At 39.9% G+C, this 15,736-nt stretch overlaps 1 protein-coding gene across 3 annotated transcripts in view; it reads right to left on the reverse strand.

Annotated features, from left to right (window-relative positions):
- Window positions 1–456: 456 nt before the first annotated feature.
- Window positions 457–15,736, reverse strand: part of ACVR1 (activin A receptor type I) — a 134,296-nt gene continuing 119,016 nt past the window's right edge. For all 3 annotated transcript variants that reach the window (XM_015566299.1, XM_006767386.2, XM_006767385.2), the window contains exons 8-11: window positions 14,397–14,672; window positions 13,475–13,672; window positions 2,449–2,579; window positions 457–1,676 (exon numbers count right to left, since the gene is read on the reverse strand). In XM_015566299.1, coding sequence (XP_015421785.1) covers window positions 1,542–1,676; window positions 2,449–2,579; window positions 13,475–13,672; window positions 14,397–14,672 — 740 coding nt within the window. In that variant the 3' untranslated portion in view covers window positions 457–1,541. The remainder of the gene's footprint in view (window positions 1,677–2,448; window positions 2,580–13,474; window positions 13,673–14,396; window positions 14,673–15,736) is intronic.

Below are 15,736 nucleotides of genomic sequence, written 5' to 3' on the forward strand. Positions count from 1 at the left end.
AACTTTTCAGAATATTCACACTTCTTCCCCTTTGGGGATACTCTAAACCCAATCTTTTCAATCTTGTTGAACAGAGTTAAGTGAAAAAAGCCAACAATGGACTCCCCTCAAACATATGGTGAGATGGGTAAGACTGCTTTCCACTCGCATATGGCCACATACTAAACAAAATGCTTTCACATACTCCCTCCCATTTCTATTCACAACCATCTTGTTAGGAAGGCAGGTCAGTTATTTTTTGAGCAATAAAAAAATTCACAGCCAAAAAAAGAAACAAACAATATTCAAATTATCTTGTTACCAAATTCAAGCTGGAAACATCCTCATAGAAGAACCCCTCAAGTTCATTACTGGACTGGAAAAGCAAATTCGATTTATGATGTTTTTCTATTGTTCCCATAAGAAAATGCTCTACATTATCTAGATCTTTTTTATACACTCAATATAATTCACTTCTTGACTTGAAAACATTTTATTTAATTTATACAAATAACTACTAAATACAAAAAGTAGATTAAAACAAAATAGTTATTTTTTTTTCTGGCAGAGTTTAAATGCACATAATGGATAATTCCGAAGAAAATGCATTTTCCCCACAGCGTTCAGGACTAAAATTCTACTGAAATCTTTGCTTCTAAATCAGTAATATATTCAGTGGTGTCACATGGGTAATGGCTAAATACGTTCTGCATATGAACTGAAAAAAAGTTACAGTCTACACACATACAAATGTGAAGCATTTAAAATGTGAATTTAACTGAGGATAAAAGAAAATGTCCATTTCAGAGTATAGTGTTAAAAACATTTCGGTAATAAAATCATAAGACCACATAAAAATAAGCTTTAACATATGCACAGAGCAGTTTTGTAAAAACTGCTCTGTGCACAAGTAATAAATAATTTGCAAAGTTGTGTATAAACAATTCCTAATGTTCAGCATCATTGTAAACATCAGCACATGTGTAAAATGCAGCAAAGTCTGACATTACATTTTGTTTTGCCAAATTGAATTCCTATTATCCAAAGACAGACCAATGGAGTATGCAGCCAATGTTTTGGCAAGTTGGGTCTTTAAAATTAAGAGTAACAGTGCAAGTAAGGAATGCAAAGAATTCCTAGTGCAATACAGAAGAGAAGCACAGGCAATATTGCTGATTAAAAATTCACCACCTCCTTGAATTTCCCGTGGGGAGTGTCTAGGAGACTTGTGAAAGATAGGCAAAGCCACTGTCTTAATGCCCAGATCTCTCTTAGGATTTCTCTGTGTTCCTCCAGTTCCCTACCTTTGCAACAGTGTCCGTCCAACATCAGTCTCTGCAGTGTGAACAGTTGTGAAATGCCCAGTTCACAGTCATTGAGCGAGGTTAGGGTGGTTTTGGTGTCTCCCCAACACGTGGCTGGGTGAGATGTCTGCCTTGTCGAAGCAGCCATCTGGGGAGGGAGACAGATGGATTCGGTCTGACAACCAGTCAGGCCAGCATTAGGTCCCAGCTGGACAATGACGACAACGTCAAATCTTCCTTCTTGACACCATGAAAATGTCAACAGTCAGTTTTCAATTTGTCTAGGGAATTATCAATTTTGGTCAAAGTCTTTTTGATGCGCAGAGCTGTGAGTCTTGCGGACGGATTTTGATACCAGCATTCTTTCATCAGCTTGGCCAGAGAAGTTAATGTCTGCGGAGAGAAGGAGCAAACACCACAGTGAAAAAGTGGTCTTTTGGGGACCGAGAAGCTGGGCAAGATGTATTAGTTATGTTGCAGAGCTCTAGGTCTTATGAAGTTAAAGTGGTGTCATTGCCATCTTTTTTAAACCAATAATCGAGGCCTTGACCACTAATAAGAAAGCCACTCTTGAGTTTCATGGCACCTGTCCTTTGGATGGCCTAGAATACCCAATGACTTTATCAAGTCAATTACACAGGTCAGGCTAAATCCCTTGATGGTTTTATGGGTGCTACAAATGGCAATACTAACCCAGAGTTAAAACTGAAATGTGCAGAAAGGGTGATTTCTCAATGTCTTAGATTTGCTACTACAGAGCGGACATAAGGACTTCCAGCATTGAATAACTTATGTTTGCAATTTCAGATATGCAGAGATGGAAAAAACAAAACAGTTAAAAGCATCACTCAGTGTCTTGGTTTACACATGAAACTACAGTCCTAGGGCCAGTGGTATAGTAATGAGACTCCCAATTTCTGAAGCTCATCAGTAATAGAAATTTTGGTGAATACTGTCAGTTGTTAGCAAGATCTATCAGCTATGGCTCTTTAAAGAAAGAAACAATTTTCTGTACCTACTTAACTAGATCTAAGGCCTTCTGCATAAAATAGGGAGAGAAAGCAATAGGTAGTTGAGGCAGATCCCTTAAGAACCATTACCAGATGAAACACAAGAGCAAGCAAACAGCTGAGGACAGCTGTAAAACGAAGAAAGTGGTTCTTACCGGGTCTGAGAACCATCTGTTGGGTATGTTTGGCCTCTGTTGATCCACACAGACCACCTTCCTCATATCTTCAAAACTTGGGTCATTGGGAACCACATCATAGAATGGTGGCTTGTAATCTTCCACAATACCTGCACACATGGACAAGAATTATTGGCTTAGCAAGAGAGTAGAGGTTCCCTCAGGGTTTTATTGATGGTGTCACATTATAATGTGACAGGAAAAGTACTGCTCACCCTCCTCATCACCTTTCTCACACTTCAAGGAGATTCTGAAACCTACAGGTAGGTCTTAAAATAAGTGGAGAGCAAGGCAATAAATAGATGCCCTGCAGAGAAACTGGAGGAAAAATAATTGTCACAAGAAACTGTGACTACTTCTCATGTAATTACAATTAACAGAATGCTCCGAGAGTGTATACAAACAGCTCTGTAAGACCCACGACAAAAATTCCTTTGGTGATCAAAAAAAGACATGACATTTTTTGACATGAATCTAGTAGTTTCAGACCATAATAGAAATAAAAAGTTACCCACAAACTAGAGCTACAGGCAAATAATCCAAGAACATTATCAAAATACATCTTTTTATTATGATTAGGAAAAAAGTCCTTGCTATAAAATAATTCCTCCTATTGAGAGGATGCAGATAATTAATACAAATTATAAATTCCCTTATTCATTCATTGTACATGGACTGGGTACATGCTAATTGCCAGATATAGCTCGCTGATGGCTCAATAATTTACTCTCAGATTGGAGCACAAAATGTAGAGAAGGGTAGTCATTTGAGAAAAACAAGAATGACTGAGAAGGATAAACTCTTCCCTTTTCCCCAAGCAAATATGAAAGTGACTAATTTCAGCAAAATTACACCAACTGCTTATTTTTCAGAAGAAAGAGTAATTCCACAAATAGAAAATTTTTTTACTTTATCATCTGGGGATGGGGGATCCAAGACAGTACCATAGGAAGACCCCAAATTCACCTCCTCCGAGGGACATGCCGAACACACACCTACATATAGAGCAATTCCTCCTGAAGAACAACCGCGGGCGGATTAAACAGCTCCACACAACAAATGAGAGAGGAACCACAAAAGGAAGAGTGGGAGAGACGGAGACATGGTCCCCGTGGGAACCCTACCAGAGAGGGTGCTCTGCAGCAGGAAGAGATATCACTGAGGGGCCACCATGGCAGATTCACCTGGTCTGGGCAGAGCAATAAAGCAGCGATTAAAAAGGTACCTTATCATTTGCAACAACATGGATGGACCTACAGGGTATTATGCTAAATAAATAAGCAGACAGAGAAAGACAAATACCATATGATTTCAATTATATGTGGACTCCAGAAGACAAAACTGAAAGACTCAAAGATACCGAGAATAATGTGATGGCTGCCAGAGAAAAGGTGGGTGGGTGGATGGGTGAAAAAGGTGAAGGGGAATAAGAGGTACAAACTTCCAGTTATAAAATAAATGAGTCACATGGTTATAGCAATGTGCAGCACAGGGAATACAGTCAGTAACATCATCACTTTGTACGGTGACAGATGGTTACTAGGCAGATCGTGGTGGACACGTAGTAAGGTATATAAATGTATTACTAAGTTGTACACCTGATACTCATACAACATTGTATGTCAACTATTTGCTTAATTTTAAAAACTTCATTTGGAATTAGGAAATTGGTTCTTCCCCTTATAGAAATAAAAGGGAAAAAATCCTTCTATCATCGAAGGTTTCAACCATGAGGACAGTGGATTGCTTGATTTTCTGCCCTTTTCCCTTCCTCTAAGTAGCTTTCTTCTATTCCTACATACTGAACAGGTTGTTGGGGGGAGACAGAAAGAGGCTGTGAAGAAAGTTATGATTAAGTTTTTCTAATTCCTACAAGCCACCTGAATAGCTTCAATTCCCTTTTCATTTATCAAAGAAATTAAACTACTTAAGAAAGAGTATCCATTCTTATAAATCCCATATGAATACAAATTGTTTACACAAAAGATTAGCTATGATAAAGAGCCTCTGTGAAAGAAATACTAGATTTTTTCCTTAAACTTCACAAATTTTAAAAATTTGAGTTTATTTTAAAAAAATAGAATGTATTCTAGTTATGTAAATATAAATTTCTAGTTGATACTATTTTCTAATTAACTTTTCCACACTACATAACCGCACTGTAATATTTCAGTCCACGGATTAAAAACCTTTCCTGGTAAATCATACAGAGCTCATATTAGGCATAAACCCCTGCTCAGGGAAGACGCCTGGAGCCAGCTCACCTCCAAGGCTCTACCTACTTCTCTTGTAAGGATCCCTGGAAGCATTAAAAAAAATGGTTTAACTCTTTTCATTACTAACAGACACCCCTTAAAATACCCCTGGAGATGGGCCTGCAAGACAATTTATAACTGTTCAAGGACCACATTAACTTATAGGAAACATAAGAGATATACCCTTCCCCATCTCTCAATTTTTCTAAAAGAGAATATACTTAATAACCTGGTTTAATTCTTTTTAAAAATCTAGCATAACAGCTAGCTAATGTGGTCATTTGCCTGGCTAGTTTGGAAAGGGTTATGTGTTGTGAACAATAGCACCAGTTGGATGTTCCTACTATTTAAATGCAAAAGAAAAAAGCGTGGCAGGATTTTTAAAAGTGATGCCCAACAAGGAATTTCACTTCATAAAGCTGAGGTCTCCCCTTAGGTGTATATTTACCACATTTTAACTTTATTAAATGCCCCCATGTTTTAACAAAAGGAATCAAGTTTAAAAACAAAGACCATCTAATTGATTATGCCTGGGACTTAGTCGCGCCTCTTTCTTCAAATATCGGTCAACTGTTGATTGTTTCCATCTGACACTGGCCATGCTTCTCCAGAACAAAATACACCTGGGATTAAACTCTGGCACCATGTGCAATTCCCTCTGGTGAAGGAAAGCAATTATTTCAAGCAATACAAAGTACATTCTGTCCCTGCTAAGTGTGGAACACCACGTTAAATAGTGAGGGTGATAAAAGTGTAAGACATGCTCTTGGTTTTCAGGGAACTCAATGTCTAGTGAGGAGGAGGAGGAGGAGGAGGACGGGCCCTGCTCTTTGTGGTGTTGTTTTTTAAAGTCTGAATTTTTTTTTCCCTTCACTACTTAGTTTATATCTTCAGAGGCAAAGATAGATTAGAAACCATCACTATATTTTTACCTGTTGGTTCCTAACTTTACTCATACCATTCTGATCCATTAAACTGTGTGCACCAGAGGTTTTGTTTGGCCCTAGGGATACAAAAATGAAAAAGATACACTGTGGGTGATGAGGAGCAGGAAAAGAGAAAAGGGAGATGAGAAAGTAAATAAATCAAACTAGCGTTAGAGGTAGGGGCAGGGAAAGGGGGCAGGGACATGGTATCAGAGAAGAAAACACCTGTGTGGATTATTAAGAACCTGATAATTGGATGTTACTGAAGTATAAGTAACCTTTCCAGAAGCTAGGGCTTGGGCAGACATAATAATGAGTTTTCAAGGCAGAGAAAAGGATGAGGAAGAGAAAACACCAAGGAAGGGGGCATTCCAGGTGTGGGGGTCAGGGGGATAAGGAGTTACAAAGGACACTCATCCTCATAGCTGGAGAGATGGAAGGAAGTCTCTGTGGCTGAAGTCGGGTGCACATGGGTAGTGAAGAGAACAGGCCAAGCTCCCCCAGTGTGATTCAGTGGTTGAGCATCCACCCACGAACCAGGAGGTCACGGTTCAATTCCTGGTCAGGGAACATGCCCAGGTTGCTGGCTGGATCGTGCAGGAGGCAGCTGATCAATGATTCTCATCACTGATGTTTCTATCACTCTCTACCTCTCCCTTCCTCTCTCTGAAATCAATAAAAACATTTTTTTAAAAAATCATTCTTATAAAATAAAAAGAGACTGAGAGAGAACAGGTCAAGGCCAGACTGTGAAATGATTTGTGTTGTTAAGATAGGAAGTCAGGTACAACTGTTCCTCGCTTCTGCCAGAAAGTGACAAACAATCTGGTAGCCAGGGAGAAAAAAGTGAACTTGATGTCCTTTAAAGACAACACCCAATGAACAAACTGCCAAATCGTGAGCCAGCATGAATTCTGGAAAAGTGACTAAAAATACAAAGCACTTCAAGTGCCAAATGTGTGGTACAAACAACAAAAGGCACCAAAATGCAGGGAAGAGGAGCTCTTGCGTGGGGGTCAAGGAAGGGGGAGCTGAGCCAAGCCTTGCTTTCCCATGTCAAGTTGTTGGTGTGACTCAAAGGGCCACACGAAAGAAATCAGAGGCATTATTCATTACCCACTCCCCCACAACCTTTGGCTTGGGAATCTCAATTATACAATCATTTGTTCCTGGGCGTATGTCTAATGGAAAGTTTTCTCTTTTCTGGGACAAATATATCTTTACCAACCAATATCCCTACCATTAATTTGCTGCTTGGCTCTGGCTAAACCCCTTACTGCCATGACTCAGTTCCAACACTTCTAAAGTACAAATCTCGAAGCTGATATTCAGATAAACAAGGAAGTCCACAGTACTTCAAAAAGCATGAAATGCCAGAGAGGTCTTCCCAAAATGCTCATCTCTAGAAACAAGGCTTTCCTGGTGACACTCCCCAAGGCCTGAGACCCTCCCCAGGGCCCCCATCTCCTACCCCCTTGACAGCTGCATCTGGGACCTACAGGTCTCTCTGCTTCAGGTCCTCACCTCCACCATATGCCTCTGCCCCCAGCAATATATCTTTAGGAGAAAACTAAGGGAAAAGCTCATTGTGTCCTTCCTCTGTGTGTATGCCATCAGCGTTGCCCATGGGATGGTTGGTGCTCATTGCCCAGTAACAACCATTCCACACCACTGCCTTCCTTCATGTACCTGGGCATCAGCCTCAGGAATTACTTACAGTTGCATCAATAGGACACCTTTACGACTCCCCACAGCTCTTCCTTTTGCCTGGGATACCAATCGTCACCATTGTCTGATGTTATTTCTCATTTCCACCTGCACGTGCTCCCAAGCTGGTCCATCTGAGGAGGTCCTACTCATCTCATTTATGACTCAGTTCATGCTTCTGTCTTCAGAGACCCTCCCACCTGGCTGCCAATACTCCAGGCCTTTAGCCAAGTTCACTGTCCACCCTGCACTCAGTCATCACCTTGTGTACTTCAACCATAGTGGCTTATACTATTAATTTATAATAATGTGTTCGACTAAAATGTGCGTACCTTTAAATTGGATATTTCTGGGGTTTTTTGCTCAACTGTTTCCCAGAGCGTAACACTCTACCAAGCATATTATAGACACTAAATACATATTAGTTAAATGAATATTGATTATATGTCCACAATCCTCTATCCAAACCCTTGAGGTTAGATATGCGTTCAGAAATTGGAGCTTTTTACATTTTACAATGGTAGTAAGAGACACACACTATCTTTATGTGCTACCCTAGCAGAGTCAGAAGAATACCCCACTGCCAAACACATTCCTGCAGTGAAATATATGAACAGTCACATTAAATAAAATAAAGGCTACAGACGGACACATGGCAATTTAGGTCAAGCCTAACTCCTAAATGAGTTCAGCTCATGTGTTCTGCCAAATAAGTTATAAAAAAGTTTTGGGGTTTCAAAGCTTTGAGGATTTCTAAATTGCCAAACATAAGCTTATTAATAAGTATTTTCTAGTCCCCACCCCATACAGTTTAGCCAAGCAACATTTTTTTCTATGAGACACAAATATTCTTTGACTCATTTTAACACTGGATTCCGTCACAAAATAAAGCCAGTAACTGTGAAACAAGAGTGTGTCCACACAGCCCCGCTGTGGGCACTGAGAGAAACACATGTAGTAGCAGAAGGATTAGCTCACGGAAAGGTGGGGAAAGGGCAACCGAGCTCTGCCAGCACATGTGTGACCTCCGCCACTCACCCGTTCTCAGTGGAACAGGAATGATGCCAGTGGAGCACTTACCATATGCCAGACACGCTTTACACGTGTTATCTCATTTAATCATGAGAACTATCTCATTTAATCATGAGAACTCATTAAAGTGGATACTATTGTTATCAATATTTTTTGGATGATAAAACTTATGTTAGTTATCAAGTCAGAGAGTATAATTTCAGAGCCAGTTAATGACTCTGATGGGCCCGGGAGAATCTGCACAATTGTACAGAGGGTGCCACCTCAGAGGTGTCCATGTGCCGAGCTTTGGCCCTGAGGGGAAACACAGCAAGGAGAGACAGAAACACACCACAGTGTGTGTGGCAAACAAACACAATAGAGGAACGGATAGGTCCTATTTTTAAAAGTGTGTGCCTGTACCATCTTGGGACACTGCCTTTTCAAAAATTCCACTGTACATTCTGATGGGAACTCTGGCACCAGATTTCCTCTGGGTCCTTTGAAGAATCACTGCATTATTGGTAACCGTGAGGTGCATCAGTCACAGAAATGACAAATTTATATGGCATGTAAATCACAATGAAACTTTGTGTTAAAACATACAGGAGACTGTGTGCTAAGGAGATGCTGTAGTGAAATGTGTGCTGGACAGGAAAGATTATTGTATTTAGATTTTAAATGCATGAGCAGACAACCACAGTATCAGAGCAACAGAACTATGGAGTTTCTGTACACAAAGGCCCACCGAAGGCCGAAGCTCCAGAGCAAGGACTTCTAAACTCAAGAGGGCACATGCTGAGGGATGCCTGGAGGACCTTCTGATCAGACCACAGCTAAAAGGCTCTAATCCAGTTACAACGTCCCCATGTATCTACTGAATCCCTCCATAAAGTTCTCTCCTCACACTGCACTGAACTCAGGTAACCAGAAACAAATATATCTGCAGGACTATAAACAGAGGAAAAGAAGAATACTGCCAGAGATGTAGCAAAAATCTAGAAAGAAAGACTAAGATTAAGACTCTTAAGGGAGAAATAAACCCCTTAGAAGCTTGAAAGGGAATGCAAGTTTCACCTAAAGCAGTGGTCGGCAAACCGTGGCTCACGAGTCACATGCGGCTCTTTGGCCCCTTGAGTGTGGCTCTTCCACAAAATACCACGTGTGGGTGCGCACGTACAGTGCGATTGAAACTTCGTGGCCCATGCGCAGAAGTCGGTTTTCGGCCTGGGTGATTCTATTTTGAAGTGGCATTAGAAGAAGTGGGGGGTGTCAGTCGGGCGACGGGATACGCAGCGCGGGGGAGGCCCGCGATTCATGCACAAGTTGAGTTAGCCAGTCAGCAGGCTCATGTGCAGTGGTTAGTGCTAGTCGCGTCCACAAATCGCGCACGGGTGACAAAAGTACCTACTCGAAGCATAAAGTTACCTGTATTTTTCCAACCAGCTGCAAATCCTACAGGTATTTTTGCCATCAATTTAAGAATTGTAATTATTTTGTGTTGGTGGCTTTATTATAAAATGAGGATGCTTTTTAGCAAAGGCCAGCTTAGGAGTACCCTAATTAAGTTAATAACAATGTACCTACCTATATAGTTTAAGTTTAAAAAATTTGGCTCTCAAAAGAAATTTCAATCGTTGTACTGTTGATATTTGGCTCTGTTGACTAATGAGTTTGCTGACCACTGACCTAAAGTATCAGGACAAGGCACGGACATCTGCTCGACAGGATCCAACGGCATCCTGGGGCAACTGACTTACTGCATTCCAGTTTAACACGAGATCTCAAGAGTACAGTCCCTGATCCAGCAGCATCGGCATACCCGGGCCCCGTTAGAAAGGGAAATTCTCCATCCAAGCCTAGACCGACTAAGTCAGGAACTCTGGGGTGGGCCAGTCCTCTGTGCTTCTAGGTGATTCTGATGTTCACTCCAACTTAAGAACCACTGATCCGAGCAAACCCTGCCTTAAATTCATATAAAACATTCACATGGTCAAGGTGAGAAGACTGTTTTTTCCTGCCTACCAATTCCAAATTCAGTGTCAAACTAAACACGAAAAGTAAAATCCAAACAATACCACTGAGCAATTTGCAGATGTGAGATGAACTGAATCTCATTTCCTGTACAGAAACAGCATGAGGCTTATTAGGTGTAGCAAATACATGTAAAATCCCAGTAAAATTACTAAATGCAATGCAGTTTTACATTCATGGCCCACTTGAGGGTCCCAGTGCTCCAGGAGCACTATCTGGCCATCAGTTTTTACAACGGACTCAGGAGCTCAAAGGACACATAATTATAATGACCTTCTGAAGATAAGATATTCGTATATTTAAATGAGGTATATTTTATAGGCTGTAGTTTCAAAAATATATACTTTTAATGACAGTTCCTAAAGCTGGTAAGAAAGTGAAATACGTACATCACACCCTGGGGTGAGTGGGATATTGTGAATTAGTACAACTCTTATGGAAAGCAATTTGGCAATATATAAAAACATCCATAGTCTGACCTATTAAGGCTACTTTTTTCAGAAGAAGAATTAATTCCCCAAATGAAAAGTTATATGAACAAAGAGTCTACTACAGGCCCCAAAGGGAGGAGACAGGATGTGTAACAATATGGAAATGGCTAAAAAAAATCACGTGACCATTTAAAATAAAAACAGGCTATTTAACAACATTAAAACACACATATAAATGAAAGAGATGATACAGAATTGCATCTAGACTATGATTACAAAAATATATGCATAAAGAAGTGAAAAGAAACATGAATTTTTTAATACAAGGGCAATTTTTTTTCTTTTTTTGTTTATTTATTTTCTACTCTACTCAGTTCTTTCTATTTTGGTAGTAATAACTAGATGTTAATATTAACAAAACAGGTTTGCAAGCAGCATGGAAGACTATCCAGTTTCAGTTTAAGCATTTCTCTGTATGTGCATGTATGTGTGGTGTGCATGTGAGCACATGAATATTTATGGAGAAGAGGGACTAGGGTAAAAGGAAGGAAAATATCAAATTAGTCATGTCAAAGGACAGTAGCTGATTTCCAATGAGACACGACATACCCTTACCACCCCCCTAAGAATCAAACCATACCACAGAACAGAAACTTAAGCCCCAACATTTTAGGAACCAGAAAAACAACCTACATAATGACATAAAGGGGAAATCAAAAAACAACCAAAATATTCTCTTCTGTTCTTCATCTTTCCCCCCCAGAAGTAATGTTAAACATGGGACAGATCAAGCAAACCACCATTTGTCGAGCTACACTTTAAACTGATGATGTTAACTTCACACCAAACATTAATCGCAGCTGATCTTTAAAAGCCATTTGGGCCTATGCCTGTGACACAGAGACCTAGTTTGCAACGTAAATTCTGACATAGCCCTAATCCCACGTTTCTGCCGCACTAGGCTTCCAGCTCACAGGCTGGCACCCCTCCCGCCCCCCAGCTGGACCGCCCCCATCCTGGCCCTGGAATATTAGCTCTCGCTTAGTCAGGGGCAAGTTCCCCGTCACATGGTTTATTATGACACCGACCCTTCTCTAAAATGTCTGTTAAGAGAAACTAATTAGAATTCGATTTTCAGTTCGAAGGAGCTAAAGGGGGGGAGGGGTAAATAAAGTCGATGTGCAATTTCAGGCAAGGGTTCAGAACATTATAAATCAGCAAAACAGTCTCTCTGTTGCAAACAATTCTCAAGGCGCTCGAATGGCACAAAATGCAAGTCAGAGCTCCCAAGGATTGAGAAATAATTACCAAAAAATGTTCAAGATCCTATTTTTTTTTAAAGTACTTTAAAAGAACTGTCAGGTTATAATGCATGTGTGTTTATGTTTGATCTGAAACATTAGCTTTGATATCCTTAGAGAGTTTGTTAAAAGCAAATACTGTGCTGCTGGCGGGGGGTCGGGGGGAGAAGCTATCATGAAGACATGCCTATGTTAATTACTGCACACTAAAACTACATTAAGTAACCCAGATCCAATTCCCTCTCAGAACCTCCCATTCTCTGGCTGTGGGTTCATGAAAATTATGATTGCCACAGGAATCTCGATCCTTGCAAGAAAATATCAGTGGAAGGTGGGATGGCGCACAGATGTTACAGACTTCATGTATTATTTCTTTCATACTTCAAATCCAAGATTCCAACAGGTCACAGGAGGGTGAAGTATCTTTTGGAAAGGAATATTAATCTAAATACATGGCACTGTCTTCTGTTCTCTTGGAACAATTTCAGACACATCCTCAGTGAAATAAGATTTCCAGTTGTGAAGGTATTTCAAGTTGTGAAGCGGTTGATTTAGTCGACATAAAAGATTCTGCTATAATAACCACTTTGTGGGTAGATGGGGCATGTGCAATTTGAAAGAGTATACTTAGGGCTTTCAGAATATAATGTAGTTGAAGTTAAGTTCAACACTATATTTGTGGTTGATCTGGATACATGAAAGACAAGAGTAAGAGTTTATTGTAGGGGACGCAGGTAAAAATGATTGGCATATGCTTCCCTAACTGCCAAGGCGACACCATTTCATAAAATGTAACTTACAGGAGTACCAGCATAACCACCTACTCAGGGCTTCCTGAAGAAGAGCTTCACTTATACAGCCTGCTTCTAACAAAGGAGTGAATTCCAAATGCATCACCTGAGCCTTTTCTCAATAATCTAAAACTTAAGTAAAAATACCTAAAATAGCAGAATTCATTTACCTTCAGATTTACTTGTGCATTCTCCTCACATTAAACTTCACTTGTGAGGAGAGCAAAGAAGAAGGGAAAGTGGAAAGAAAGGCAGAATGGAAGGAAGGAAGGAAGGAAGGAAGGAAGGAAGGAAGGAAAGAAGGAAGGAAGGACTAATCAAAAGAAAAAAACAAGGAATGACTAGTCTCTTCCAGAAAGCCATGATTTCCTCTTTAAAATACAATGCAGTTAAAATTCAATACCATTGCATGCCACCTACCAGTTAAATATAAATGCCAGCCGCATGACAAGGAACCATGTGGACTTAAATATCCCTTTTGCCCTTTTAAGGGCAGCAGAATCAACAGGGCTTGAAAATGGACAACATTACATTAGATCAGATACCTACCGTTGCTCACCATCCGCCTGGCCACTTCCCACAAGACAAGTCCGAAAGCCCAAATATCGACTCTCTTGTAAGAATCAAAGCAGTCCACCTGGATGGTTTCATCCAGGACTTCAGGGGCCATGTAGCGCTTGGTGCCTACGCGTGGGTTGTTCCCCACGTCCAGCTGATTGGTGCTCTGGGAATGCATGACTGCCAGGCCTGAAAGGAAGAAGATAACAGTGTCCATCAGCTTATGTCCTTTCTCAGAGGGAGCTGCTGGCGAAGTTTCAACCCGTCCCCATCCTAGCAGAGAAAATGGTAAATTGGTTCAGGGCTTTTCTTCCCTCATGCTTGATTGATAATTTTGCTATGGTTATAGAACAACTTTAGAAACCATTTTTAAGACAAAGTCACTTCATATGCTATGTATGTGTACCTACTTTGTGTAAAGAGCTGTGAAATCAGAATGCAACAGTACGGTGGCTGCTGAGGGTGGGCTGGGGCAGGGACTGACTGAGCAAGCATGAAGTGATGGTCTGGGATAATGGGAAAGTCTGTCTCTCAATAGGGATTTGGGTTTTACAACATTTGTCAAAACCCTTGGATTGTATACTTAAGATTTCTGTATTTCCCATGAAATTTAAATTTTGCCTATTAAGAAAATAAATAATGAACTCTAGTGAGTGATACACTGGTACACACCCTAAAGTCTTTGGACAGAAGAGCTCTTTTGTCTGCAATTTACATTGAAATGTGTCAATGATTAAGAAGGATTGTTGAATAGGGGACAGATATGTGATAAAGCTTCAGAATAGTAAAATATTAATGGGAGAATCTAGTGGTTGTGATACAGTTGTTTACTATCTTCAATTTGTCTGCATGCTTGAAACTTTTCACAACAAAAAGTAAAAAAAGTAATTTTAAAATATTTCTAAAAATTTACCCAAATCTGCTATGCAACACTGTCCATTCTTCTTCACCAGGATGTTTTTGCTTTTCAAATCTCGATGAGCAATGGCTGGTTTCCCTTGGGTCCCAAATATCTCTATGTGCAAATGGGCGAGACCACTAGCAATGGACAGCACTATTCGCAGGCAGCTAACTGTATCCAGAGTAGTAAGCTGGAGATAGTCATACAATGACCCCATTTCATGGTAATGTGTGATCAACCACAACTGGGTACTGGAGTGTCTTGATGTCATGTCTGAAGCAATGAAACCTGGAGCGAGCAAGAACAAAATTAACAGACATGTGAGAATTCCACACTGTAATTTTTAGTATCCAGAAATAGTGACCCATGCAGTAGACATCATCTGTAACAAAATATAATTAATCTAACCAACTACCATGGAAGAGGGTTTACAGAAGCATCAACAAAGAAACATCATAGTATTGATCGCTTAAAGGGTACTGTCAATGAATAGAAAAATTTCATATTAATTTCTATGGTAAAAATAACCCTTTAAAAATATTTTACACTGCATTGACATTTAAATAGAAATATTTTCTGTGCTTACCCATAATAACAGTGCCAAACTCTTTATCACACTGATATTCCAAGCACAGATTATTCATCAACTACCCAAAAAGAACAGAAAACTGGAACCTAGACATCTGTGTTCTAGTCCTGACTATGCCTGTGATTTGCTGTGTAATATTGACAACTCATTTAGGCTCTTTGGAGTCTCTCTGCTCAGTTATAAAATAAAAGGATCAGTTTATGTTAAATGACTGACAGATTCATCAAATAAAAAAAGGAGCCAATGAAATATAACAAGCAAATGATGCTCTCTGTCAGTCACACAGGAAAACCAAGATGATAATGTTTGTTAGCTACAAAAGAAGACAGATATGAAAAGGAAAAAATTACAACATAATGTGAAAAGTATTATAATATTATCTCCAAAGGGCATCAGGAGCCTGGAGTAGGGAATCATAATAATTCAGACCAGATATTCCAATAGGCTTCCATCAAAAGTAACCACTGGTCTTGAAGAGAAATGAAATACTGACAGATGTAGATAAAGAGGTAGGAAGAAGTTTTTCTAGATACTCTGTGGGGACTTTTTGGGCATAATGAAGGAACTATAGAAGTCTGAGGCACTTCCTAACCTATGGAATAAATTGTGATATGTATGCTTGTTATTTTGCTAAAGAAGTGCTTTTCTAGCATTGCTTTTCTCTCTATATTATATTATATAAAATAAATGTTGACTCGCGCATGTGCGATACATTTAAAGCTCTCACTGGCACCAATCGCATGCGTGTGCACGAATCCACGCA

The sequence above is a fragment of the Myotis davidii genome, unplaced genomic scaffold (assembly GCF_000327345.1).
Source record: "Myotis davidii unplaced genomic scaffold, ASM32734v1 scaffold433, whole genome shotgun sequence".
NCBI classification, from domain to species: domain Eukaryota; kingdom Metazoa; phylum Chordata; class Mammalia; order Chiroptera; family Vespertilionidae; genus Myotis; species Myotis davidii.